Source organism: Lathyrus oleraceus, chromosome 4, assembly GCF_024323335.1.
Source record: "Lathyrus oleraceus cultivar Zhongwan6 chromosome 4, CAAS_Psat_ZW6_1.0, whole genome shotgun sequence".
Classification (NCBI taxonomy): domain Eukaryota; kingdom Viridiplantae; phylum Streptophyta; class Magnoliopsida; order Fabales; family Fabaceae; genus Lathyrus; species Lathyrus oleraceus.
The window spans coordinates 3,062,192-3,090,139 of NC_066582.1; the positions used below are offsets into that span (position 1 = coordinate 3,062,192).

At 34.0% G+C, this 27,948-nt stretch overlaps 2 protein-coding genes and 1 non-coding gene across 4 annotated transcripts; all 3 read right to left on the reverse strand.

Moving 5' to 3' along the window:
- Positions 1 to 3,010: 3,010 nt before the first annotated feature.
- On the reverse strand, positions 3,011 to 4,159 carry LOC127138260 (riboflavin synthase). Its single transcript, XM_051064666.1, has one exon. The coding sequence runs from the start codon at positions 4,043 to 4,045 to the stop codon at positions 3,212 to 3,214; it is 834 nt and encodes a 277-aa protein (XP_050920623.1). The 5' UTR covers positions 4,046 to 4,159; the 3' UTR covers positions 3,011 to 3,211.
- Positions 4,160 to 5,209: 1,050 nt separating this feature from the next.
- LOC127138261 (26S proteasome non-ATPase regulatory subunit 2 homolog A) lies at positions 5,210 to 13,260 on the reverse strand. Of its 2 annotated transcripts, XM_051064667.1 has the most exons (25): positions 12,976 to 13,260; positions 12,768 to 12,868; positions 12,513 to 12,633; positions 12,368 to 12,427; positions 12,012 to 12,079; positions 11,867 to 11,909; positions 11,712 to 11,777; positions 11,567 to 11,605; positions 11,393 to 11,475; positions 10,437 to 10,551; positions 10,183 to 10,257; positions 9,799 to 9,957; positions 8,289 to 8,396; positions 8,089 to 8,193; positions 7,852 to 8,001; positions 7,658 to 7,765; positions 7,322 to 7,543; positions 6,899 to 7,012; positions 6,589 to 6,807; positions 6,360 to 6,419; positions 6,162 to 6,275; positions 6,004 to 6,089; positions 5,744 to 5,852; positions 5,495 to 5,670; positions 5,210 to 5,424 (listed from the first exon to the last, which is right to left on the reverse strand). In XM_051064667.1, the coding sequence occupies exons 1-25, from the start codon at positions 13,072 to 13,074 to the stop codon at positions 5,352 to 5,354; spliced, it is 2,673 nt and encodes an 890-aa protein (XP_050920624.1). In that variant the 5' UTR covers positions 13,075 to 13,260; the 3' UTR covers positions 5,210 to 5,351. The 2 variants fall into 2 exon arrangements, with proteins under 2 accessions (XP_050920624.1, XP_050920626.1); XM_051064669.1 differs by lacking the exons at positions 12,012 to 12,079; positions 12,513 to 12,633; positions 12,768 to 12,868; positions 12,976 to 13,260 and having other exon boundaries at positions 12,368 to 12,409.
- A 9,068-nt stretch (positions 13,261 to 22,328) lies between these two features.
- On the reverse strand, positions 22,329 to 22,433 carry LOC127077559 (small nucleolar RNA R71). The gene has a single exon (XR_007787355.1). It is a non-coding gene; the product is annotated as a small nucleolar RNA R71 (small nucleolar RNA).
- Between the last annotated feature and the right edge of the window lie 5,515 nt (positions 22,434 to 27,948).

Here is a 27,948-nt window from a genome sequence, read left to right on the forward strand (position 1 = left end):
CATCCAGCACAATCTCAATTAGGTTACGAAGCGGAACAAGATCGCCAACTGAAATCAACGATTCATTGATTTCGCGAACACGCGCCATGAACGCATCAATCGTGAGATTGCCTTTGGACAGACGACGTAGTTCGGAGCGTAATTGACGAGCCTTCGTCGTGAGTTGCGCGGCGAAGTAACGGTGAACTTCCGTCCAGACTTGCCACGCGTGAGTACAGTCAACGAGTTTGGGAAGAAGTGAGTCAGAAATCGTGGAGAGAAGCCACGTGCAGACGAGAGCATCCTGCTGCTCCCAATCGAGATACGCATCCATGACTTCACCGAGATTCGGATCAGAAGTCACCGGAGATCGCCGCGGAATCATCGGAACAGTGACAAAGCGTTGAAGCTTATGGCCACGCACAACTCCATCGATTTGCTGCTTCCATTGCTTGAAATTTTTATCGTCAAGCTTAATGGAGAGCTTGACGTGAGCGGAAGGAAAAGCGCCGTCGCTGCGAAACGGTGACGCCATGGACGAAGATCACTGGATCGGAAAACTAGAAGCTCTAGATACCATGATACAGTACCATAAGAGTGAGAAAGAAGAAGAAAGATGTAATTCTCATGTATTGATTATAATAGAAAGGGTACAAAGGCACTTATATATAGAAACCTCAAGACTAACAAACTGTACAGCTGACATACAGCTGTAACAGCACTACACAATAACAAACTAATAGTAAACTAATCTACTCTCTATTACATTCGATCATACTAAAATTCGATCAAATATCTCACCAAAAAAAATTGTTGTACTTGTGTTCAATTTCTGGTATTGGTGAAGCCGGAAAAAAACTTTATTGGGATGATTCAATACCAGAAATTGTCTTAATCAAATCCCAATAGTCTTTTAGTAAAAGTAGTTGTAACTTGTAACATACTAGGATTCGATGACAATTTCTTAATCAAATCCTAGTATGTTACAAGTTACAACTACTTTTACTAAAAGACTATTGTAGACCGCATACAAGCGGTTTTTTTTCACCATCTGATTCTCATGGAAATGTTGATCTAATAATCTAGAATTCGACATGTGAGGTCAGAGGTCATAGGTCTGACCAAAAATCAAACTCATTATTTTTGAACCTTCATTCCTTAGCAAAAACTCATTTACGTTCTTTAGCAAACCCAAACACTTAATTTGTAACATGATGTTTTTGATTATACATTGAAAGGGGAAATCCAACATTTTTTTACTAGAGAAATTAAATGGTGCACAGTATCCACCTTAGTCTCCACCTATTTTACATGCAACTCCTATATTATTTGACATTTAAAGGAATACCCTACCCAAATTTCCATTCAATACAATAAACATCACTAGAAAAAAAAAACATAATAATTTTATCAATTTTAAAACAATAATTCATACACCATTAAATATACTCAAATAAGAAGTCTATGTTTTAACATTGCGGCGATTTTTTATCAAATATATTGAGAAATTACATCGTCACGGATAGATAATCATTTGTCTATCATTCTTTTGTTATATGCAATATAATGAACACAATGAATTAAGATAAATAATTATAAAATTGTTCATACATTAATAAATTTATACAAGATATGACCAAAAAAAAGTAAATTATCAATAGAAAATCCAAAAGACAACAATTTCATGATACACAATAAGAAAAATAAATGAACCAACAAGAGAAAAAAAGTAATTTAGAAATATAAGATGAAATAAGAAAAAATATTGAAAAGATGATATAGAAATTGCATCTTGATATTTGTATTTTTTTACCTATTAAATATTTTTTTTAAGTTTCTTTGAATATAATATTTGTGGTTGTATCCAAACATTATTTTATCTTAAAATTTTTAATTCTTTTTTGCTTTTGATTCTAGAAAATGCAACATATAATTGACCATGACTAAACCTTCTTAAGTAAGTACAAACCGACGTAGTTCAATTATTACCTTTGAGACTTATTAATTTTGACTCTAAAAAATAGAATATATAATTGACCATGACTAAAAACTTTTTAAAGCAAATATAAACCCTTGATAATTATCCTTGAGACTTATTAATAGTCATGGTAAAAGAGACAGTAATAAAAGAAAGTGATCTTTTTACCAATGATGATTGAAAAGGGGAAATAGACATCCTTGCAACAAGAGCTAGAGGTTAACATAACTTGGAAAATAAACATATATGATAAACCAAGAAATTGCAAACACTGATTATGCAAAGCACAACAAACTCCATAATAAATCTTCACAAGGCAAGAGTAAGTTATTTTGTCAAATTTTAAACCTTACACTAAAAATAGTAATACATGTATAAATCTAAACACTCGTATGGTCTAAGATTTCATGTATAAGATCTATTTTACACTATTGTTGTTTATATAGATAGACACAACAAAATCATTGAGATTCCAAGGACACAACGATATATATTTTCCTTTAAAATCTTGTATATTCAAGATTCTTTTAACAGTAAAAGAATCATATGATTCATTACATCTAAAGGTAGATGTCAGTTCAATGTCGGCAAAAATTACAAAAGTGGGTCATAGCATATTCATACACTTTCAAACAGAAAGTGGAACTCCACAGATGTTCAATCTCAGCAATAAAAATGCATAGAAAATCAGCTTCAAGGTAGGTAACTTAGCAAGCCTTGCTTAATCTCAGCAAGTTTCAATCTCTCTAAAAATAGACTCTTGAATACAGTTAGGACATTAAAACATACTCTGTGATTTCCCTGAAATCATCAGTAATATTGTTACAGTGACCTAGAGCCCCCACACCTAATGAGACCATCTTTGTTTTTCCACCATTAACATAAATATTAGCTAAAATTTCAGTTTGGGTGTTGAAAAACACCTCCAAAATCACAGTAACCAAACCAAGTTTACAACCATAGTTATGAACAAGAGAACTCTAAATGCAGATTAAAGAACACATGTGATAAAAAATAAAATAAAAAACACCCCTAAGCCCAAAGAAAACAGAATTGAAGCACAAAACTAAGAAACCCTTTGATAGCCATAAACAAATTAGTGAAGCTAGCAATTGAAGCTAACAAATTAGTGAGGTAACATAATCATACATTGAAAACCTGCAATTATAGTTTCATAAGTTGTTTCTATTGGCTCTCTCAAATAATCTTACAAGCACTTATATATCCTGTTCAAATAAGTTAATCCAAAGATAGTCATAGTTTGAGAGCATCAACCTTTGCTGCAATGGAGGAAACAAACCCGCTACTGAGAAGCCTCTCCACATACTTCCCAAGAATATCAACTTCAAGATTCACCTTCTGACCAACTTTCTTCAAAGGAACAACAATCTTCTCCTGAGTATAAGCAACCAGCATGAAATTAAAACAAACTTCATCATCAAAAACATCAACCACAGTCAAACTAGTCCCATCCACGGCAATAAATCCTTTGGGAACAATGTACTTCAGCAATTCCTTCTCAACCCTAACTTTCACCCACAGAGAATCCCCTTCAGGAACCATAGAAACAATCTCCCCCGTGCCATCCACGTGACCCTGCACGAAATGTCCGCCCATTCGAGTAACCGGAGTCACCGCCCTTTCGAGGTTCACCTGCGATCCGGCTTCCAATTCGGAAAGGGAAGTTTTTCGCAGCGTCTCCGGGGCTAAACCGACGGTGAAATCGGAAGCTTTCGTGTCGAATTCTGTCACGGTGAGACATGTGCCGTTGACGGCGATGCTGTCGCCGAGATTGACGCCGTCGAGAACTGTCTTTGCGTTGACCTTTAAGTCGAAACCGCCGTCAGGGGACGCTCCGATTTGCTTGACGGTGCCGATTTCTTCGACGAGGCCGGTGAAGAGGCATTGGACTGAGACGGCGTTGGTACGGAGGCTAATTGGTTTGTGTGTGAAGTGAAGGAGGGTGCGAATAGGGGAAGGTTTGAATCGGAGATGGGTAATTTGGGAATTATGGGATTTGTGGTGGGTTGAAGAAGTGATTTTGGGGATTTTGGTGGTTAAGGTAACGGAAAATGAAGAAGCAGCCATTTCAGTTGGATTCTACTTTGCACTGGAAGCTAGCAACTGTTTTACGGCGATGTAGAATGATTGGTATGAAATATATTATTTACTTTGTGTATGATATAAAGTTGAAAATATACTTGAAATTCGTATGATGAGGTAATATATTTTACTTTATCACTTTCTTTTTTCTTTCTTATCGGTTTGTTTTACTGAGAGAAACTAACCCATTCCTACTTATAGATATGTCAAATGGATATAGGAAAGGGCGATTTTGTTTTTTTCCATCATCAATTATTTAAATTAAAATAATTATTTTTATCAAATTAAAAATAAGATTAATTACTATGCACTATCAGTGTTTGTCGATTTATCATCACCACCCGTTTGTATTATTTTATAAGTTTTTAAAATAAAAATCAAATTTATTTCAATATCCAACATCTAGGATGAACTGACGGTGTAAAATTCATTAACTTTTTTATTTAAAAAAAAACTGATATGACCTTGTCATATATAGGTTAGAACACCCCTATTAATTGGTCTGAACTATTTCTAATTATAAGATTGAAATCTCTACTTAAAAAATATAGACCAAAGTTTACTCAAATTACATGAGGGATGTACCTTAACCCATTTTATGTATGTTATAATTTTTTTCCTTCATTTTCATCAATAATTTGGTGGTTGTGTATATATTTGTTGATTATAGTTATGTGGAGTAGATTACCCTAATGTTGCAATCCTTTGGATTAATTACCAACAATTTATAGTGGATTTCTTAGTTAAGTGGAATGTCCGGGATTTGAGTTCGTATGCATTTATTGTCCTTGTAAAGTACACCTAACAAATGAGAGTCGATTTATAATGATCATTTTGTTCACCATCTTTATGTGATTTTTATTTATGAATTTAATTTTATGTGTTATCAAAATGTAAAAAGAAAATTATATAACCAATTTTTTTTAAAATTTATTTAACTATTGGTTTCACTCAAATAATACAATCAAAATTATACATAATTTATTTAACTATTGGTTTCAAGATGCATTTGCTTAATAACTTTTTAGAGTTAGGATTTTGACAATAATATTATACTATAATAATAGTCTTATGGTCTTCACCACGTTTTCAATGGACAAAATTTCCGTGTTTAGTATGATGTTTGATGTGGTGTATATGATGTTGTCGTTCAGTTAAAATGGACGGTTGCATTGCATTGCCAGCCAAGCTAGAGGGGGTATCAAATGTTTCAATTTGCCTAAAAATTTACAACTAATCATCACTGCAAATATCTACAATAGCAACAAATAAAAAAGCATGATTATGGTCTTCACTCTACCACATAGTCTGGATTATTCTTCAAAATTACCATACCTTCAAGAATTGGTGATAGAGGTATATATCTGCATAAAAAGCAATTGTTAGTATTAGAAAGACAGACTTTTATAAAATTTCAAGGCATTGATGTATTACTTTTCTGTAGCTAGCTCTGCCATATCCCCGACAGCCAGGAGAACAGGGGTGGAGTGGGTCCGAAAACCAGTGATTATCTTGGGACGACCAGCCTGTCCAACGCCAACTGCTTGACCAACTCGAACAGGCACCGTTAGAAGCTTCAAGTTCTCATCCACGGTCAACAACATCCTCGGCTGTTGCAACAAAATGTTATTAAGGTTGTCTTAAAATGTAGGAGGGGGATAAGGAGTGAATCACTGAACAAACCTGCATTGCTAAAACAAGGAAGTAGAGAACATAGTGATATTCTCTAAACAATGCAGTTGTCATATCGAGGCATGCATACAACATAATAACTAGACCTGCAAGTGCTGTCCTGTAAAAGTGAAAGGAAAATAACGTCCATTAGAAATTACTATAGTAAAGCAGTACATTTCATTCTAAGCACTTTCTCAGTTGGCTTACAATCTTCCAACACAGCATTTAATCAAAGACAAAGGGAGAAGGGAAAATAAGGATTCATTTACGGTGATAGTAAAAAGCGATCAGAATGATATGGATCAAGTGTTAATAAGCCCTTTCCCATATGTACAAGACCTTGGGCAATCCGCACCTGTAGAGACGAAAATCAATGGCTATCCAAATACCCAAAATTAGAAAATATGGACAACTAGATGAAGCATACACAAAATAGAAGATCGGTATTGTTGCAGTAATATCTTGAAAGATTGCAAAGAATGCCAGCAATTCGAGCATTGTTGGTCCCAGCACCTATTAGACCTAAGGAGATAACTGCTGCCTGTAGCATACAAAATGCTTTTATACTTACAAATAAGAATCAGGGGAAAGACCAATAATAAATGAAGTGGTTAAACCATCTTACCATTGCTACTTCTAAATCAGAGTCATGGCTAAGTCTGCTTAAGGTATCCATAACATTGACCTATGATGATCGAGTTAAGGGTTAGCAAAAATAACCAGATGAAAGGCTGTCCATGCATACAACACATGTTTACTTTGACCATCTATTGGGAGCAAGGTCATAAGTTGTTTCACTGTTAAATAATAACATTAGCAAGGTGATAAAGTAAAGTGATGCCAATCCACTTTACCTTTGGATTTGATATACACAGTAGAGCAAGTGCCAGAGGAACTGCTCGGCGAATATTCTGCTCTCCGTACTGTAGATGTTCCAATGATCGAATTGCCATCTCATGACCTAATTCTTCAGCCATTGCTACCATAGCAATTCCAAGCACTGCATGAGGACCCTGGTCCACTTCGTCTTCTTCAAGATGTTGTTGTGAACATTTACCCAAAAGATTTTGTACCTGCATGAAAGAAGCACCAGAAACTATAAGCACAAAACTGCATTTACAGTTTTCCTCAAAAAACTGCTGGTTATCTATAATAAGATTGTACCTTGAGAACATTCCCAGTTCCAGCATAGGCACAGGATAGCAGTGTCGTGTCCCAATACTTTCTCATTTTTACATCAAGAGTCTTTGAAAGTTCAGTAGTTGCCTCCACACTTTCCTATACAAAGCACAGTATGAAGATTGAATACTACACCAGAGGGACTTTAACCTAACCTAATAGTTCTTATAAAAAAACCTAACTTAATAGCTAAACCCCTCCTAACAATCAAATGTTTTCAGAAATTAAATAAGATAGGTTATGAATCCTTTGCAAATGTAAGATAAAGCTACCTACAATAGACTCTGTCCCTTCTCTAGACTGTTAACGTGGTGAGAGCTTTGATGAACCAGATTGCCCATTACAATAATTTGAAAAGACAAGAGGAAGGAAGAAAGAAACAACTGACACTGCCCAACATCTAATAACCTTTTTTCCAAGATAAAGAAGACCAAGGCCAAGAGGTAAAAGTCTTGTAAGAGGTTGTTCCAACTCTGCTTCAATACGGGCCATAAGTACAGATATGAGTGTTTCAGCAACTTCCACATTGCAAGAACCCACATAAATCAAGCCCAATGAAATTGCAGTGAAAGCAGTCACAGAAATTGAATTTTCCTCATCAATGAGAATCTCTGTCAATATGTGTCGTAGCTGAAGAAGCAAGAATAAAGCAAAATGTTTTACATTTGCAAGTAAAAACTCACATGTATTTCAACTAGTATAACTGAAACAAGATTTGTAAGAAAATGTATATAAACAGATCACCTTCTCATTTTTGGAACCTGCATATGCTATTCCCAATCCCATAATTGCACCAATCCTGACCGAGGAGCGTTCTTCTTTAACTGTGTGGTCTACTAGGCGTATGTTAGCCTAAAATGGCATCAAATTTCAGTCTAATACAGGAACTAAAAAATGCTTATCATACTACACAAAAAAAAAGTATAAATAGAACTAACCGGGTCACAATCAGTTTTTATGTTGCAATTGGCAATACCAACTCCCAATAATGCACCAGCAAAGCTATACTCATCATCATTAATGTTAAAGCACTCGTCAATTTGTGCCAGTGCCAGTTCAGAGTCAACATCCCAGAGTGAAATCATACCCTGATATATCACATGGATAATATAAGTATCGCAAATGGAATTCATATGATCCATAACTAGTAATGAAGACTGTGAGAAAATTTAAACCAGGCTTGCTACAGCACTAGTCCTCCCGTGTTTCTCTTGTATGAAAACCCAATCTTTAAAAGAGCCGGGCCTTGAAGAATCTAATGTAAGAGCCATAAACTCGGCCTGCACAACAATAATGGAAAAGGAAGGACAGAGTAGAAGAAATACAAGAGATTAGCAACCCACAACACAATCTTGAAATTTGAGGTTCACTGTACCTGACCAAAGCCAGCATTTACAAATGCAGTAACAAAAGTAGCAGCAACATTCTGCCTAGCTAAATCAACTTTTGCACTATTACTTGTGTGTCCATCAAGCAAGCGAGGCTGGAAAAATCAAGCAAATTAAAACATAAGGTTTAAATCAAATAAAAAATCGACCCTTGAACCGAAAATAGCATATAGCATAGCTAGAACTATTTTCTGATAACTTGCAACATGAACACATTCACAGATTCAAATGTCAGCCTAAACAGACTTCTTGCAGCAGGTTGCATACACCTGTCTGATTAGTCTTACAACTGCAGGCACTATAAAGCAATGTTATAAGAAGCATTCTCTTTGAAAAGCCAGAAACATTGAAAGTTACAGTTGCTGTTTGGTTTCCGTATAGAAAATAAGAGTAACAAAAGTGGAAGAAGTGATAGGGAGTAGAAGATGAGAAGATTTGTAGGTAGTTTGGTAGAAGAGAAAATGAGAGGAAAGAAAGTTTTAAATAAAAAAACTTCTCTAGTTCAGGTGTGTACAAAGTATAAGGAAAGAAAGTTGAGTGAAAACAAAATGACACATATACTCTTTAATAGTGTGGTACAACAAAAAAAAAATGGATAAAATTGAAAAAGGGATCAAATTTAATTTGTTTTGTTCTCGTTTCTTCCCATTTTGGAGAGAAGGTTTACTAAAACCAAACAAATGAAGACTTTTTGAGTTCCTTGTGTTCCGTTCCTTTTTCTCATCCATTTCTCTTTTCCAAACAAGACATATGTTCCACCAAGGAAAGAAAAACAATAACATTGAAACAACAAAACTCGATTTCTTCAAAATTCAAATAATGCTATTTTACATCAATTATAACCAACACATAAATATAAGTTCTACCAGTTATTATTCAAGAATATCTTGTAGTGAAGCACCAAAAGTGACTAAGTTATCCAGCTCATCAGAAATTATAGTTCCAATTGGATACAATCAACAAAAGTTCACTTGTAAAATATGAAATAAAGCAAATTTGCAGCATGGTATTACAGATTTGTTTGTTTCTGCTTTTTCTGAATAAGGAAAACTTGACTTAATTTTAGATGCATTTAGAAACAATAATTATGCAAATCTTTCAAAATAAAAACTCAAAATAGCTGCTAAAGCAATGTTTTGGCAGTTAAAATTAGTAGCTTCTGAAAAGAGCTTCACACATACTTGCATTGCAGATTATTTTTTGGCTTTTAAAATATGGGCACCAAGTCCAACACATGTATAAAAAATCAGAACCAATTGTTTAACAATCACATACTATTATTAATAAAAAATCTTAGAAATTAAAAAGCAAACTTATGCAAGCAGCAAAACTAATATTTGCACCTCAAATAAAAAGCATGATTTATTTACACGCCCTTTCATCAAATTGGACCATAATTTAATTATTTATAATTCTAATCTCAAATCATTAGATGTAAAAACTACACATGTACCGGGAGTCATTGAGGCGGGACTAAATTTATTATCAATGTCACACCTTGTATATATCCCCAGGGGACTTGACCTCCATGACTTCAACATCACGAGCAAGAGCTAGATATCCTTCACTTAACTTAGAATTGTATAAGATATCCTGCAACATTTTTCTGTCGTCTTCATTTCCGGCCATTTCCGTGTCGAGCACAAAAGCAGCTCCCTTCACAAATCACAAAATCATTAAAAGAGAGTCTCAATAAAGCTGATAGTGAAATCTTCTTCTTCTCAGTCTCTTTGAATCCCTCTAGTTTGTCACTTGCCAACATAAAGCTAAAAAGAGTCTAGCACATAGCTCCACTTCACAGTTAAACAACTGATGGGTAACAATACACCTATTATCACCCAGAGAAACATTCAGATCACTAGCACAGAATCCAGGACTTACATGACGTGCAATAATGTAACAGAATTGCTTCTTTTGATGCAAATCATTGCAAGAAGTAAACACCTTCCTCGCATACTATCAACAATACCGCAACTCGTTAGTTCCAAACCACAAGCATTTACAGAACAAAATATAGAAATTACTTTTCTTAAGGCCACATAAAATTGACAAAAAGAAACAAGATTTTAAAAGAATCACATACCACAGTTAAAGAAATACTTTAAAGACAGACTGACAAAATTCCAGTGTCACACCTGCAGCTTATCCATGAACAATGCAATTCGAAGAGCATTTGGATATTCTTCAAACTTCAAATAAATTGAATATGCAACGTCCAGAACTTTCATATCATTCGGTTCAGGAAGGTATCTGTAAATAAAATAAAATATTGCTTGTAAGTCAGAGAGAGAGAGAGAGGGAGTCAACTTACCGAAGTTCAAACAAGACATAAAAATAAAAGCCTAAGACTGCAACACCTGATTTATCATGCAAAATCGTGCTTCTAAACCAAAAAAGCTTCCTCTTAAAGAAAAGTGCAAACTATTCATATCCCATTACAGCTCAAACTCCATCCAATCAAATTTCAAAATTTAAAAGCTTCAGAGTCATGCCAATGACAATACAAACTTATCATTTCAGTCTACTCTGTTAGAATTGGAGAGAACCATAGAGAGAGAGGATGAAAGAGAATAGAGAGAGAGAAGAGAGGGAGAGAGTCTAACAGAATTGCATAACTGAATTCTCTGTTTACATTCTGTTACATCAGTTAGTATTTATAGTTTGTTGCACCCAACTGAACTTTACTAACTCAGTTTATATAAGCTAGAGGGAAGGGATATTCTATACTCCAAATAATGTCACAAAAGTATTAAAAGGTCCAACTGCCGGTCCAGCTTACCCAACAACAATTCTCATTCATAAAGTACCGGACCATTTTATCACTTTGAACTTGGAAAAGTCCAAAAGGATAACCCAAGACACTAGTTAATTTTGAAATTATTAAACTATCAACTTATAACAATTCTAATAAGTACACCGTAGAAATTGGATGTTAAAAATTATGTGGGATTGTGAAACAAATACAAAATCTTCAAATCACAAGATAAAATGTTTATTAGTGAAAATAACCATTGTTTTCTCTTTCTTTATAACTGTTCTGAACTCTGATTTCTTTTAACACCTGCATAAACTAAGGTCTGTTTGCACTTACCTAGCTGAACTGGTGAGATACAGGCAAGTCCTCTTAAAATTTGTTTTGTCTACGTATTCTTTCAACATGTCAAGGTCCTCAACCTAAAATTGAGCATTAGTTACATGAAAACAACATTCAGTTCAACATCCGTAGTAGTTGGGTAACAAACTAAAGATGGATCTTACATGTTACCTCCATTAAAAGGTCAACAGCTTCAGGCTCAGAGTTGTACTGCAGCAATTAACAATTAGTCAACTCAAAAGTTATCAAAACTTAACACCCTTCATCTAACACATCAATTTCTGTATAGTTGAGCACACTGTTTTGTATTTCTTACATTCATATGAAAAGCAACTATTTGTCGAACAAGTTCTATTAATTCATCCATTAGGGCCTTGTCGCACTGTAGAAGCACCAAAAAAAAATTCAATTGTAAAACTGATCAGTAATGAAAAGAAGGAAATGAATGTTTAAATTAGCCAGAAGGCCAACCTGTCTTTGCACGTACTCCTGTGCAATTTCGCCGGCCAAATTTCTGACAATGAGATTAAACATAAATAAGATGGCTGAAATAATTAACATCTTTTCTGCCATGTTCCAATCACCAAAATTCTAATTACCCCCGACGTGCACTCACCGAACGTACTCATGGCCCCATGAGCCTATATCACCCTCTGAACCAAATAATCTGTATTTCAGGCTTTCCTGAGAAAGCCATAGGCAAAAATCAATTTACCAAAAGCTCGACAAATGAAAATACGTTGGAAAGAATTTAAAGGAAAATAAATATCATCTCACTCAACTGGATGGAGTATGGTAGGTGTTGTGAAGAGAGTAATAATGTGAATGTGATGAGAAAAGATGTAATAAGTAATAATGTGAATGTGATTAGAAAAGATGTGAATGTAAGTATGAGAAAATCCGAAATTGGCTTTGAAAGAAGGTGCACCACCAAGTTTTAATCAAGAAAATCCCCTAAAACAGCAAACTCACTCGTTCTCCTTCAGCAGACATGGTGAGGGCCAAAACTGACAAAATGTCTGCTAAGTATTTCTGTAATGAAAGAAACACAAATTAGACAACCACCATTATTATTATTTCACACAGAAGAAACACCCAATCACACTGACGACAATACCTTCGAATCTGATTCAGCCATTGTTTCATAAAATGCCTCAAGAGTGGCATAATGAGGGCGAAGAAATTTTATCGGCATGGGAACTGAAGTCATGGAGCTCGTTGAAATTCTAATTTCTAGCCTACATTACAAACCATACATTTCAGTTTCAATACACAATTTTAGAAAAATCTATATATATTCAAATTCCAACTCAAATCAAATTTTGTTCCTTCATTACTAAATGTGAAGCATCAACTATTAAACTAGGTTTACCTCGCGCTTTCAAGAGCAAGCTTCTGCAACTCAGGGTCGGAATCCTGAATTCTTTCCACATACAACTCAAATTGCTGCTTCAAAGCCAAATCCTCATCTGACTGCATATGTTGACACAAAAAATAATCGATTAATTTTCTCCAAAAACTGAACCGTTGAATGAGTAAAAGAACAAACTACGATACGAAATGCGTGGGTTTCGACGTACCATATCTTCGCTTTTGACTTTCTTATTTGCTATGGTGTCGCTTTTGGCGGTGCCACTAGCATTGGCGGTGGTGCCGAAGCTATTAGGATCGGGTTCCATCGGAGAAGAAAGAAATAGGTAACCCTAGATAGAGAGAGAATAAAAGAAAGAGAGATGACGAGAAAATTATTCAAGAATGAAAAGACTTTCTTTCTTTGGTTTTGAAGAATAGAGAAACGGTTGAAGCCCGCGCTTTTCTTCTTCTTCAACACGAAAAATAGAACTATTTAAAAAATGAAAAATCCCTCGCAATCATAAGAAACTCTTTCTCAAGAATGAATATATATATATATATATATATATATATATATATATATATATATATATATATATATATATATATATATATATATATATATATATATATATATATATATATATATATATAAGCTTACGGTAAAATCCTTTTTAAATTTTGTTTACTAAGCTATAAAATTGTTTTCATGGATCGTTTATGTGATGCTTTAAGGTTATGGTCAGATGCATTCAAAGTGTAATAATCATGAAGTGAATGGTTGATTTTCTTATTAAAATAACAATGTTTTTCAATAATAATACCAAAATAATTATTTTTTTAATATTTTTCAAAATATTTGTGTTTTAAACAAAAAGATATTTATCCGGAGAGTTCAACTTAATTCGATTGGTGCCCTTATTTAACATTTTAGAGCGGGTAACTCAGTTAAATTGATGTCTTTAAATGGACAAGTCAATCCAATTGAAGCCTACTATTTATTCTTCAAATGAGTTCTAATTCATCTAGCGCTTCCTTTATTTGTTTTTTTTTATTATTAGTAAAATATTATATTTTAATATGTATTATTCTGTATAAATAGAGGTGTGATGTGAATCATCTTTTTACAACTCTTCTTATTTTTTCTTAATTTTTCTCATTTGTTCTAGCATGAATAGTAAAAGACATGGACATGTTTTTTATTCAAGAACCAAGTTTCCGATGAAGATGTGTTTTTGGGTTAATTGGAGTTTCGAGCAATTTGATCATTTGGTTGGACTAAGAGATTAATGATGGTAAAAGAGTTAGAAGAATTGACATATTTGTTTCGTACATCTCTATTGCGAATGACAATATCCAGCGTGTGTGGGTCTCAGTTAAAGATGACAATGACGTTAGGGATATGATGTCATGCATCAAGAAATCTCAAATCCTTTGAGGTGCTTAGAACAATGGCATCAACGTAAAGTCTTAGAACAATGGAACTTTTTCGAATGGATAAACTTCGCTAAAGCTGAGTGTCGTCATTAACCGGTCCTAACCGACGTTGTCATGTTAACCAAATCTAAACCAACTCCTAAGTATACATGTATTGGTATATATCGGTTACAAATGAGTTTTTGTCCAAAAATAGGTATTTATTCGACGCACGGCAACAAGCTTCAACATCTAACTTCCCCAAAAATTTACCAAGCCAATAACACCTAAACAACACAACCAAACAACAACAACATGGGCAACGAACTTAATCACGACAACGCGTTAATGCATACACAGGACTATATACAATTACAAGAATTTTTTTATGGATGATGGTGATGGTGATGCTCCAAAACCCTCGTATCAAACACCTTAAGTGAATCAACGAAGACATGTACGAAAAAGGGTACTTCGGAGGCGCAGAACTTGTGGCTTAAAACAAAATATAAAAAGGGGATGTGCCTGATGAATTGGCGCCGTCTTTAATGATCAAAGTGTAGGCGCCAATTGAATTGGATTGTCCTACTGAATTCGCCAATTGGATTGACTTGTTCCATTGGAGACGACAATTCACCTGATTTGTTCTTTTGAAAATTAGAAAATTGGAATTCTTCATTTGACCCTTCCAACGAGCACCTTTTATTCACATGTTCTCCTCCACAAAAATCACACTTAAGTGCTTATACCTGACTCACGTTAGCTTTATCTAAGCTGCTTTCAGCTATCTTTTTATTCAACAATTTAATATGGGCTAAAAGAGCAATATAGGTATCAACAACTAACATACCTTTTAGCGTTCCCACAATTTTAATCTTGGTCGACCTTTTTCTTTTTGAACGGTACTCATTCATACACATTTTCTCAAATAAGTTTCTTCACTTGTGGTTCAGTCATTTGGTGGATAGTGCCTCCTACGGAAGCATCCAGCAACATACATGTTTAACTCTTGACACCTTTAATAAAATTTTGCATATGCTCCATATTATTCATATTGTGATTCGAGCATCTGCGTAACAAAAGTTTGAATATTTCCCAAGATCATAAAGTGACGCAATTTCCTGCTTCTCAAAGTTCACAATTTATGCTCGGCGTTCGGTAAACTAAGTAGTACTGAAAAATCTTTCTAGGAATTTGTCCTCCAATTCCTTCTATGTTTGAATTGTTCCATTTGGAAGGCAAAACAACTAATTTTCCGCCCTTCTAATAAGTGAGAACCCAAACAACCTCAATTTAACCTGGCCTTCAGTGACATCAGTTGGTTTGCACATTGAAGATGTTTCGTAGAAGCGTGCTAGATGCGTCCACAGGTATCTAATCGCGTTCTCGACGAACATATTTTCTCTTAAACCTGAAAGTACATAATTCTTAATATCAAAGTTAGCGGGGTCTGTCGGTACAAACTCTCTCGAAACCTGCCCTACATCGGTTCTTTTATAGTAATCCCACATAGTTAGGGGTGGTGCAGCTGCCATGGTGACTTCCTCTTCAAAGTCAAAAGAACTTGATAGTTGCTCTTTTACTGGTATTTTATCGTCCAAAGCTATTTCTCTAACTGCTCTTTTGAGAGCACGTGTGATTCTCTCAATCTCTAGATCCAATGGTATTAATGTTTGATCCTGAATTGTGCATACACAAACAGAAAATACCTTAGTAACACTATGATAAACAAGAAAATAAAACAAAAATAAAAAAGACTAAAAATAAAATGTTGCACAAACGTCGCCATTTTGAGATATAAACAGTCACCGACAACGACACCAAAAACTTGATGACTTCTCGGCAAATATACTCATAATGTTGTAGTAATAAAATGACCGAATCCATAAGGACTGTTTCTAACAAGACAAAATGTGTGCAATATATAAAAGGGAGGAGTCGAGTTTTAATGCGAAAATTAAATAAGAGATTAGACAAAATTTGTAAATGATGATGAAAATAATAAAACAGTAAATTCTGTTTTCTCTTTGTAATAACTAACTTTAGGAGTTAGTTAGAAGTTGTTGAGAAGAGTTAGTTAGGATCTAACTAACTCCTTTAGCTATATATAGTTGTCCTCTATATTGTAACAAGAGAGATTGAGAATCACTTTTTCATCTTTGATCACATACAACTTTTCTCCAAGTTTTTCTATTCCTTTGGTTATGGAGTTTCAGCTCATTATTGTTGTATGTTCACATGGTATCACAAGCCTGGGATTCTACTTTCCGCTGCGATTTTTCTCAATCTTCTTCTTTCGATCCAAATTCTTTTTCTTTTCTGCAGTTTCTGCAACTTTATTTGTCTCTCATCATGTCATCTTCAAGCTCTAATAGCAGCGATCATGGTGAATCATCTTCAAGAAACAACAATAAAGGTTATCAAAATGATATCCTAAACCCTTATTTCATGCATCCAAATGAGAATCCTTCTTTGATTCTGGTCACACCATTACTCTCCAATAACAATTATCACTCTTGGTCGCGCTCCATGGCCATGGCTCTTCGTTCTAAGAACAAACTGCATTTCATCAATGGTGTTTTACCACGACCTTCTGATCTTGATCCGAATTCCATCGCTTGGGACAGATGCAACACGATGATCATGTCTTGGATCAAGAATGCTGTAGAAGTTGAAATTGCTCAAAGTATCCTTTGGATGGAAAATGCTGCTGATATGTGGAATGAGCTCAAGGAGCGTTTTTATCAAGGCGATGTTTTTAGAATTTCTGATATCCAAGAAGAAATCTGCACATTGAAACAAGGTGATGCTTCTGTTTCTTCATATTACACAAAACTGAAAATTTTATGGCAAGAACTAGATAATTTCAGACCTATTCCTGCATGTGACTGTGATACTACTTGTCTCGCCATTACCAAGATTCGCGCTTACAAGGCCAGTGATCAAGTAATCCGTTTCTTGAAAGGGCTGAATGATCAATACTCTGCTATTAGGTCACAAATAATGCTTATGGATCCTCTCCCTAGCATTTGCAAAGTATATTCCTTGCTTGTTCAACAAGAAAGACAAGCTAATCTTCCCATTGATGAGTCCAAGATTTTGGTCACTCCATCTTCTGATCAGCATCATCGTGATAATCAGTCTAAATCATATTCCAATATGCGTGGTAGAGGCAGCACTAGAGGAGGCAGATACTCTGGTGGCAGGGGCAGAAATAATCGTGTTTGCATACATTGTGGCATGTCTAATCACACCATTGATACTTGTTTTAAAAAACATGGTTATCCTCCTCATTGGAAGCATGAAGGTGCTATCAATCAATGCAATACTGCATCTGATAGACCTGAAAACACATCAGGATCTGATATTGAAGCAAGTGCACCAGCATCTCATGGTTTGGCTTTTACACCAGAGCAGCATCAAGCATTGCTAGCCTTACTTCAAGGCTCATCACACTTGCAATCTCTTACCATTAACCAGTTAACCTCTCAACCTAATAACCTTGAATCAGGTACTATCTGTACTTTCCCAAATTCATTTCATGCTGCATCATTCATTTTAGATACAGGAGCCACTGATCATGTTTGTTTTACTCGTGAATATTTTCAGTGTCTTAAGCAAATTAAGCCCATTACCCTCAAACTCCCAAATGGCAGTCTTGTTACCACTAATTTTTCAGGCACTATTCAGTTTAACAGCAACTTTTACATTACTGATGTTCTTTATTTACCCAATTTTGCCTTTAACCTCATTTCTGTCACAAAATTAACCAAATTACTCAATTGTCAACTTGTTTTTGATCATAATTCATGTACTGTACAGGACAAGTTTTCTCTGAAGATGATTGGCACAACTGAGTTACATGGTGGATTATATTTCTTGACCTCTCCTTCAGTTACATTACCTAAAACACCTCCCATACATTGTATCAATTCTTCTGTTAATAATTCAAATAGCCATTATCCTGAATGTAGCCTATGGCATATCAGATTAGGACATGCTTCTAATTCCAAATTGATTGAACTCAATAAAGATTTTCCTTTCATCAAACCTGTCAATATCAAATTGCCTTGTGATGTATGTTTTTATGCAAAACAGAAAAGACTGCCTTTTTCTCCTAGTTCTCATGCTTCTCAATTCACTTTTGACATATTACATATGGATATTTGGGGTCCATTGGCCATACCATCCATGATGGGCTATAGGTATTTTTTAACTATAGTTGATGATAAGAGCAGATTTACATGGCTGTATCTTATGAGACTAAAATCTGAAACCACTTCTCATGTCAAGTCTTTTGTAGCATTGGTTAAAACTCAATTCAACTGTCATGTCAAGTGCATTAGATCAGATAATGGCAATGAGTTTTTGATGCCTGATTTTTACAATCAATCAGGTATCATTCACCAAACATCTTGTGTGGCTACACCTCAACAAAATGGTATTGTTGAGAGAAAACATCAACATATCTTGGGCATCACTAGAGCTTTTTTATTCCAAGCTCATTTGCCTCCCTTATTTTGGGCTCATGCAGTGAGTTATGCTGTGCATATCATAAATAGACTTCCCACACTTTTCTTAAAACACAAGTCACCCTACCAAATTCTGTACAACACTTTACCCGACATGACCAACCTGAAAGTTTTTGGTTCTTTGTGCTATGCAGCCACTCTAAAATCCAATAGAAAGAAATTAGATTCAAGATCTAGAAAGTGCATTAATCTAGGTCATAAACCTGGTGTGAAAGGACACCTTTTGTTTGATCTGCATAATAAGGAACTGTTTATTTCTAGAGATGTTGTTTTCTTTGAGTCTCACTTTCCATATAAACATAATCCTTCTATGCCTTCATCTTCTGCACACACTAATACACATCTGGATGATTTGTTTGATGATGTGTTTCTGCCTAATCCAGTTCCCAATCCTACATTTAATCATTCAGTTGACAATGGTCATACTGAGTATAATTCTCATTCTGCAGATTCCAATACCAATGAAACCAATCATCTTCATTCTGGTAACTGTGAGCCCATACCTGTAAGAAGATCACATAGACAAGTTCATCCTCCTAATTACCTAAAAGATTATCATTGTAATCTGCTTCACCATCCTGACTCAGCTGTGGCTTCATCTTCAACCACCTGTAAGTATCCTATTTCATCTGCTATTTCCTATGATTCTTTTTCATCTCCTCATAAACATTACATGTTAAACTTGTCTGCCAATCCTGAACCTACATCTTATGAGCATGCTATTTGTGATGAGAATTGGAGAACTGCTATCAATACTGAATTGCAGGCTCTGGTTAAAACTAAAACATGGGATCTTGTGCCCTTACCTTCAAACAAGAAAGCCATTGGCTGCAGGTGGGTTTTTAAAGTAAAAATGCATGCTGATGGTACCATTGAGAGATACAAGGCACGACTTGTTGCAAAGGGGTTCACTCAAACTGAAGGATTAGATTATACTGACACTTTCAGTCCAGTTGTTAAAATGACCACTGTTAGAGTTTGCTTAGCTGTTGCTGCTGTTCACAATTGGCCCCTGTTCCAACTTGATGTTAACACAGCCTTCCTCCATGGTGATCTTAATGAGGAAGTTTACATGAAGCCTCCACCTGGTCTCATTTTGTCTACACCAAATCTTGTTTGCAAATTGCAAAGATCTCTTTATGGTCTGAAGCAGGCCAGCAGACAATGGAATACAAAACTCACTGACACCCTTATTGCATCAGGTTATATCCAATCCAAAGCAGATTATTCCCTTTTCACTAAGACTTCCTCTCAAGGTTTCACTATGATTCTGGTTTATGTTGATGATCTAGTAGTTGGAGGCACTGATTCTCATGAAATTTTGCAAATCAAAACTTGTTTGGATGCTAAATTCAGTATCAAAGACTTGGGAATTCTCAAATACTTCCTAGGCTTTGAAGTGGCTCGCAGCACACATGGTATTTCTTTATGTCAAAGAAAATACACTCTTGATTTGATTTCCGATGCTGGTCTTCTTGGTGCCAAACCGTGTTCCACCCCTATGCAACCTCATCTTCAACTCCACAAAACATACGGCACACCTCTCTCTGATCCTACTCCCTACAGAAGGCTTATTGGTCGTTTATTGTATCTCACACATACCAGACCTGAAATTTCATATGCTGTCAGCAAACTAAGTCAATTTCTTGCTGCTCCAACAGATAAACATATGTTAGCTGGTCTACACGTTTTGAAGTACCTCAAAAACAGTCCAGGCCAAGGACTCATTTTCCAATCTAATACATCTTTATGTCTCAAAGGTTTTTCAGATTCCGATTGGGGGGCTTGTCCTGATACACGAAGATCCACTTCTGGTTTTTGTTATTTTCTTGGCACTTCACTCATTAGCTGGAAGAGCAAGAAGCAGCCTGTCATTTCCAGATCTTCATCTGAAGCTGAGTATCGTGCCCTTGCTCAAGCTACTTGTGAAGGGGTTTGGCTTCTCAATCTTCTCCATGATTTTCACATCAATCACTCAGTACCTATCATCCTTTACTGTGATAACAAATCTGCCATGCATATAGCTGCCAATCCTGTGTTTCATGAGCGCACCAAACACATAGAGATTGACTGTCATGTTGTACGTGAGAAAGTTTTAGCTGGAGTTGTTCATCTTATGCCGGTTACTTCTAAGGAGCAGGTTGCGGATATCTTTACCAAGTCTCTTCAACCTGGTCCTTTCAATATTCTGCAATCCAAGCTTGGAATGATTGATATTCATTCCAGCTTGAGGGGGGCTGTAAATGATGATGAAAATAATAAAACAGTAAATTTTGTTTTCTCTTTGTAATAACTAACTTTAGGAGTTAGTTAGAAGTTGTTGAGAAGAGTTAGTTAGGATCTAACTAACTCCTTTAGCTATATATAGTTGTCCTCTATATTGTAACAAGAGAGATTGAGAATCACTTTTTCATCTTTGATCACATACAACTTTTCTCCAAGTTTTTCTATTCCTTTGGTTATGGAGTTTCAGCTCATTATTGTTGTATGTTCACAAAATTACGAAAGCGGTAAAGTTGCGTTTTAGAATCTCATATTTTTCTATTGTTGATGTTTGATGCCTTGTATGAATGATCTTATCATTATAACCCTCATGAAGAGTTATCAAAACTATTATAGCCAACCCCTCAGGAATTAACTCACTAGCTACTACTCAGAGTTCTTTATCCCTAGTCTGCCAGTGTAAGCAGGGTTAGACGATGCACAAAATGATAATTCCCTATTACTTTGGGTATCCTATTCCTAGTCAACCAAAGTAAGTACAACAATTTCCCTATATCAAACACATAGGCTAATGGTCAGTATTCTCTATATGTCCAAAATCAGTTTAAAAGAGTATATCACATAAAAAACATTAAAAACAACAAGCAATTGAATGACATTATAGATCGAAATTTCATACAAAGTCAAATCAACATATTACCCAACAATATTGAAATAGGTTCATCATAACACAACATAACCTACAGGAGCTTAGCTACTCATAATTTAGATAACGATACCATAATTTATAGATGAAAATAACATATGAATTCCCTTGAAGTAATGACCTTCGATGACTTCAAATGTCGTACAAGTCTTCTTTGATGTTGTCCAAGTCGTGCTTTTCTCTCTAATTTTCGTAACCCTGATCAAAGTGCAAAAATTCCCCTTAAGAAGAGCTCAGAATGGATCAGACGTGTTAAAAAAAGCCCAAAAAAAAGGAACCATCACACATGTGATGACTTGCATCGAGCGATGCAACTTTTATGGCCCATATCGCGGGCGCAATGCTGCATGATGGTGCATGTGATTATTTTTGAAGTTGCATTATTTTTTTGCTCATTTTTTTACCCAAATTGTTGCTAAGTCCACAATCTTCACACTTAGCTACTTTTTCCTCATGCTCTGGTCTTTCTTCTTCATTTTGGATCATATTTCACCTTTTTGATCTGACTTTTCGCCTAAATTCATGCAATGACAGACTGTCAAGAGGCATCAACCAAAACACCCTCCGCCTCAGGTTATTCCCTTTCTCTTTAAGAGATTATGCGTGGGCTTGACTTCAATCATTTCCCGCCAATTTGCTAACCTCTTGGGCTTAACTAAAAGCTTCTTTCCTTGTGCGGTATTTTCCGACAAGAAAAATGGCCCAAGTAAGAAATGAGATTAACAATTTTAGACAAGAAGAATGGGAATATTTGTTTTACGTATGTGAGCGTTATAATGACTTAATAAGATTGTCCGCATCATGCATCTTGATTCGTATTGTACCATACCCCATAATTTTACAGACATGGTTATTTCCCATTAAAACAATTCCACCATCTATACTTTGGCACATATGGTGTGAGGCTCCTGAATTAAACAACCACTTACCTGAAATATCATTATCTTTCTTTGAGACAGAGAAACAATCATCCTCATAATTATAGACATAACTCGCCTTCGACAAATCTTGTTGTTTGCCTTTTGAGTTGTTGTCGTTGTTGGTATGCTTATTCTGAAATGATACCATTTTATTTTGACAATTTACTTTAAAATATCCAAGCTCAGCACATTTAAAACATATTCTTTCCGCAAGAGCTCTAGATTTTGATCTAGATTTCCTTCCACTACCTTGTCCTCTTTCATTGATCCTCCCCCTGCTAGCAAACAATCATTGAGCTTGTCCCCTATGTTCTCTTCCACTGCTAAACATACCACTTGTTATAACCTTTCAAAGATCATCTGCTAAAAGTGATATTCTAGTCTCATTCATGGTTAGAGTATCACCCACAAGCATCAATGTCTATACTAGATTTTCGTAGGACTCCAGTAATGAAAGGAATAACATGAGTGATTGGTCTTCTTCATCAATCTTAACTTCAATATCCTTCAAGTCTGATATAATCATATCAAACTTGTTGACATAATCTCGGATTAAGGTGCCTTCCTCCATCTTGCATGTATACAAATTGGATTTCAAGTAGATCCAATTTGTTAGAGTTTTCGTCATTAAATTTTTCTCTAACTTTGACCATACACTAGCAGTCGTTGCTTATTCATTAACCAATAATGCAATATCCCTCTCAAGGCATAAGATTATGGATGTTTGTGCTTCAATAATTAATAAAAATAATAAAGTTTTATCACCCTACAATTTTACAATTGACTTTGATATCAATTGTTGGAGTCACAGCGAAACTTTGGACTTCTAATAGAATAATATAAATAGGTATTACTAAAGTTGAATACGAAATAACGTAGCTAGAACAATAAACTTGTATGAAGAAATAAAATGTCTAAGAATAAAAATGAACTTCTAATTAATAAATCCATTTTGTTACATTCTATTTGTTTTTTTTTTGTGATATCTAAAATATAAAACTTCTTAACATTTTATAGTAACGTGCATGCTAAAAATTGAGTGAACAATACTTCAAACAATTATAAATCTCTCATGTACTCTCCTTCGTATTATTACTCTTATTCTATAGTAAACGTTCCTTTGTAGTATTATTTGCACTTTCTATCTTTAGATTATTCCATATTAAACACTAAATATTCCACTTATTATCACATATATAAATTGAGACACTTACACCTTTCACATCATAATCATTGGCGTGAAAGTAACATCACCTACTCAAATTTTGAGTTTCCCTATTTGAATTAGGCACATAAAAGCACAACCCATTTCCATTTCCTCTCACAAATTGTCTCAATCTCCACTACAATGAAATTCAAAGCACTTCTAACAAAAATCGACGTAAGCCTACTCGAAAAATGCTTCACCCCCTCCTTAGAAAAAAGCTCTAAAACTTGCCACCTATACTTCACAAAAACCCACACACTCCACAATCACATTAACGACGAGGAAATCCAATCCATAACACAATTCAACAACCAAATCCTCTTTGACCATTATGGAATCTCAAGCCAAAACGACAGTCGATTCGCCTTCCTAATCCGATCTCTCGCTTCTTATCCATTTATATCTGTTATGAATATCCTGCGGATGTTCCTAATCGTCTCCAAAATAAGTTTTATTGAGCTTTAGAATGTGCTTATGGCTTAGGATATTCCTCAAACGCTTATTCAAGTGATAATTAAGTGCTTTTTTTTTGTTGGAGTTTGATTTTGAATTAGGTTACTTATTTTGTGTTTTGATTTTTGCAAGTTTAATTGAAATTAGTGGATTTGAAGTAAGTTTAATTGAAATTAGTGGATTTTGTTCCGCTAGGGAACAGTGAAATGGTGAAATAGAGTCTTGATGTGTTGGAGTGGATCTCCACTACAACATCACAGAGATACAACTTCAAGATTAACATTCTAATATACAAGTCACATATTAATTAACATTAGTGCATTTGAAATTAACTATTAAATGCTCTCAACCACAAAACCTAAACATGACTCCAACGCTAATACATAAACATTAGTTATTCTTCCTCCTTCCCAAAATAAGTGTCATAGGCGGTAATTTCATATAAATTAAGAAAATATAATAAATAAAAGAGAATAATAATTTTACAAAATTATCCTTATTAACTATTGGTCTATTCGAATTAGCATTAATGTAAAGTGAGAAAATAATAAATTAAAAATATTAATTAGAGGGTACAATTGGAAGATAAAAATAAAAATTGCATCGGTAAATTAAAGTGACAAGTATTTTGGGACAAATATTTTTTTTAAATGCGACACTTATTTTAGGACAGAGAGAATAGTTCGAGAAGTTCAAGTGATTGTATATAACCACACTATCTTAGAGTTATGCCAGTGTCATAAAATTATTTGTCAAACAACGACAATAACTTGAAAAATAGAAGTAAGTGTGTGTAACCACATCACACATGTTAGTGTCATGTTAGTCTCGGACAATGATAGGTGTCCGACACTTTAATACAAGCTCAATCAAAAGTATTAGTGGTAAATAAATAAATTGTGACTTTTAGTTGAAGTATAAGGGTAATTTTCAAGTTTGATTTAAAATTGGTTTATTTATGGTGTGTCTGATATCGTATAAACGAGTTGAAATTACATATAGAGTTTAATGGGTACCTAATGTAGGATGTTTGGGGCACCAAAAGTTCCCTAGTTATTTGTGTTGGTTTCATGATAATAAGTGTTAGAATTGATTATAAGCAGAAAATATTGGTAAAGATTATGCATATGGTGAGATGAAAGAAGAGTGAAGAAAAGTGAAATGGATTCCAATATGAATCGACAACCAAATACACTCCTTAATAGAATGGAGCAGCTGAAAGAAAAGTAAAATGATTATGGATATGGTGAGATCATAAGGGATTATAGGCAGAAAGGGATGCTACTAGTTACAACTATTAGTTTGTTTGTTTTATGAGTATGTAATTGATAACTAGTTAGATATTTTTTGGATTTGTTGAGTTAACAATCTAGTAAATAATTTGTTCAAATGTGACAATTAATGCAAGTGAGTGTGATACACTCAGATCGTGCTTTCTACGGGATTGTTCCCCTAGGAAATTGTTTGACAATGATATTCCAATTCTTCCGCCCTAATACCTGTGAGATTGATAAATCATTAAGCTATAATTGTAGGCTTCCTGTACTTGACCTTGGTGATGTTTAAAATCAACACATTCGTTTTTTATGAGCTTAGAAGTTCATTTGGGGATGTCAAGCTTATCATACATCAATGTAACTATTAACTTGTATGACTTAGCAAATATTATGACAATATAACGTGCATTTTCTTCTCTTTATTGTATATATCAACTATTTTAAGAGTCAATTTAGGTCTTGATTTATGTGCTTTAAAATGCATTTGAGTCCGAATTTAATTAAGAACAATATTTAATTTCAATTGAATTAGTTTTTAAGTTGATAATTAAACTAATTTCGCATTTTAGATATACAGAATTACAAATTTACATATATTTTCGGTCAAAATACCATGCAATAAGACATTACACATGATCTTTTTTTTCTAACATGTCAGTTACATCCCATGCCTTGTTAGAGAATGAAAGACAAAAATTGCTTCAACGAATTCCTCTGTCCTTACAGCAATTACAGGTGGAGGTGGTGCATTTTCAACATGAGTAGACTATCTTCATGCCACCATAGTTATGAAAACATATATTTTAAAAAATCTGTAAAAAGATGTTTGAGTTCTCCCTTGACATATGAGATTCTCCTATTTTGCCTCAAAAATTTTAATCATAAAAAATAATAATATGGCAAGGATTTTCCAAAAATCACCACAAAATAGTAATAAATTTTAAAAAATTACTACATGATATTTAATAGGTTATTGATGGATAAATTTTTTGAGAGGACAAAACCAATGAATCTTCATATTAAAATAGGACGAATTCAAACATCTTTTATAGAGATTTTTCAAAATTCGCCTATATAATAGGAGCAAATGGTATTTAATTCTATATTTAATATACAATTCGCCTATATAATAGGAGCAAATGGTATTTAATTCTATTTAATTCTATAATTATATATATATATATATATATATATATATATATATATGATATTTTACCTAAATTGAAAAAGATAATTAATTTTGTATAAATAATGTAGATTATTCTCAAAAATATAAAAAAAATGAAAACAAAAATATTTCTAAAAAAGTAAAATAATATAACAACCAAGTTAGAAATAGTTTTAAATTTGTTTATGGTGTCTTTTGATTTTATCGTCCTTAATTTTCTTTTCTTTTATTTTATTTAATTTAATAAAAAAATTTATTGCTTAAAAAATAAATTATATATAGTAAATAAACACATATTTTAAAAATAAATATGTACCATATTCCCAATAAAAACTTCACCTATGTATTAGACTATTTCATAAAAAAAGTACGAATGCATTAAAATGAGGAGAGGAATTAGGCGAATTTACGGTGTGAATAAGAATATAGGAGTGTGCTATGTATTTGGGCCGGCCCATAAATATTATTACACTTGTTATGATCAATACTATAAATACTCAAATGCAAGAGTAGAAACTAGGGTTCAGAAACTTTCATACCAATCATTCTACATCGCCGTTTTCATAATCTGAACCTTACCAACAAAATCCAAGTACGTTTTTTCTTTCGAATTATTCATCGATCTATACGGTTTCCTTTGAATTCTATCTTTTTTATTTAATTTCTGAAATCATCTTTTATCTTGCTATATCTGGATTTCTTTTTATATGTGTGGTTGATAATAATAAGCTAATTATAGTGTTTAATTTCATTGTTTCATGTTGCAAATCATAAATTTGTTTCTGTTATTAACTATATGTATGTGTTTAATTTGAAGTTACAAGATGTTAATATACCTTGTTATGTTATATATATTATGAACCCCAATATTTTTAAAAAGAATGTTTTTAGTAACTTTAATGGCGTTTTTTCTAGAAAAATCATAATTTACAAGGTGATTTTTTGGGTTAAAATCAGGTTGAGAAACTAAATAAATAAACATTGTCTTTGAAATTGTACACTGATTTTAATAGAAATATATAATTAATTTTTTAAGTGTTTTTTTCATTACAAATTTACTATAAGTGGTTTTTTTAACTTGTGCCCTAGGGGCACAAGTTAGCATTACCCATAGTTTAATCTCAAACTTGCAAATCTTATATGTGATGCTTTTTTTTGTTAATCTCTTGACGATTGTGAATGTTTTTGTGTTTAAGTGGGATGTAGTTACAGATGAAGTGATGTTTATGCAGATTAATGAAAATATTGAAATGCATATTTTTGTTACTTTGTTAAGAATTGTGAATGTGATTGATTAG

Bases quoted from the DNA above. Each gene is read 5' to 3' on its own strand.
- LOC127138260 (XM_051064666.1), bottom strand. From the start codon at position 4,045: ATGGCTGCTTCTTCATTTTCCGTTACCTTAACCACCAAAATCCCCAAA.
- LOC127138261 (XM_051064667.1), bottom strand. From the start codon at position 13,074: ATGGAACCCGATCCTAATAGCTTCGGCACCACCGCCAATGCTAGTGGC. The intron at 11,476-11,566 runs GTAACATGTAAG...GCTCAATTTTAG, and splicing joins CTGTTGACCTTTTAATGGAG to GTTGAGGACCTTGACATGTT. The intron at 6,090-6,161 runs GTATGCTTCATC...TCGTCTCTACAG, and splicing joins ATACCGATCTTCTATTTTGT to GTGCGGATTGCCCAAGGTCT.